Genomic DNA, 1,035 nt, shown 5'->3' on the forward strand with positions numbered 1-1,035 from the left:
CTCGTCGTCTCCGAAATAATCGGTCTTTTTCTGGAATTCTCTGGTATTTCCGTTAGATCTAGATCAGATCTAGATCTTAGATCTGGTTGTGTGCGATCTGAATTTGATGGTTGTGGTCGAGTTAGTGTGCGGTTCTGATTTGGTGTGCGATCGTAGTGTAGTGGTGTCCGGAAGTGTGCGGAAATTTTTGCGTTAAATCGTGCGTTGCGTTTTGGTTGGTCTTGTGATTTGTGGTTTCGTCTTGACGGAATATCGGCAGGGTTAAGTTTCCCTTGCACGTAATGGAAGGATAATTTGCTCGTCTTGATTGTCTGCATCAGTACCTTAATCTTGCGTGCGTAAAACATGGTTTCGGTATCCGGGTTTATTTTAATTGGCGAAGCCAAGGACTTAGCAAGTAGTGCATTATCGGTAAACACTTGTAGTTCGGCAGCTGTGGTCTTAACGTAGTCTTTGATCTGGGATAGGTATCGTTTGGTTAGTATATATGCTCCTTGAGCTTCATTAGAGTTAGCATAATTGTGGACCGCGGGAAGCGGAATTGAGTTAGTCATTAGCGTATTATCGGCTTGCTTTAGAACTAGCCCTGCGGCTTGATTTGAGGTGTCTAGGTACAGTCTTAACGGTTTGCCCGAGGCGGTAGTAAAGGTCTTTGTCGGTTTCGCCGCTAGGGCTTTGGAGTATATAGTCAGTATGTCGGTATCCTTCACCTTGTTGGTGAGTAGTTTACGTATAGTCAGCAGCTGGTTGTCGGTCAGTGTGTGCTTGTAGTAAGCGAGCGTTTGTGCCGCTCGTTTGATCAGCGGTAGGTTGTTTGACTTAAGCATTTGGTCTATGCGGTCCCATTTCGGTTGAGGGATTGATAGTTGGTGGTTATGCAAAGTATAACCCAGTAGTTCTGTACACTTGAGTTGCGATTTGGTATGATTGATTTGAAAGTGGCAGTTGTTGAGGTATTTGATAGCCTGTTCGTATCGGTATTTGAGTTGTCGTTGGTCGGTGGCGGAGATGAATATGTCATCTTGGTAGTAGCGT

At 44.7% G+C, this 1,035-nt stretch overlaps 1 protein-coding gene across 1 annotated transcript; it reads right to left on the minus strand.

The window, feature by feature from the left end:
* Positions 1-121: 121 nt before the first annotated feature.
* On the minus strand, positions 122-827 carry GNI_209680 (hypothetical protein; the record flags this gene model as incomplete). The annotated part of the gene is made up of 2 exons (XM_011135518.1): positions 122-271; positions 324-827. 2 exons carry the CDS (start codon positions 825-827, stop codon positions 122-124), a joined length of 654 nt encoding a protein of 217 aa, XP_011133820.1.
* Between the last annotated feature and the right edge of the window lie 208 nt (positions 828-1,035).

This window comes from Gregarina niphandrodes (genome assembly GCF_000223845.1).
Source record: "Gregarina niphandrodes unplaced genomic scaffold scaffold00135, whole genome shotgun sequence".
NCBI lineage: Eukaryota > Apicomplexa > Conoidasida > Eugregarinorida > Gregarinidae > Gregarina > Gregarina niphandrodes.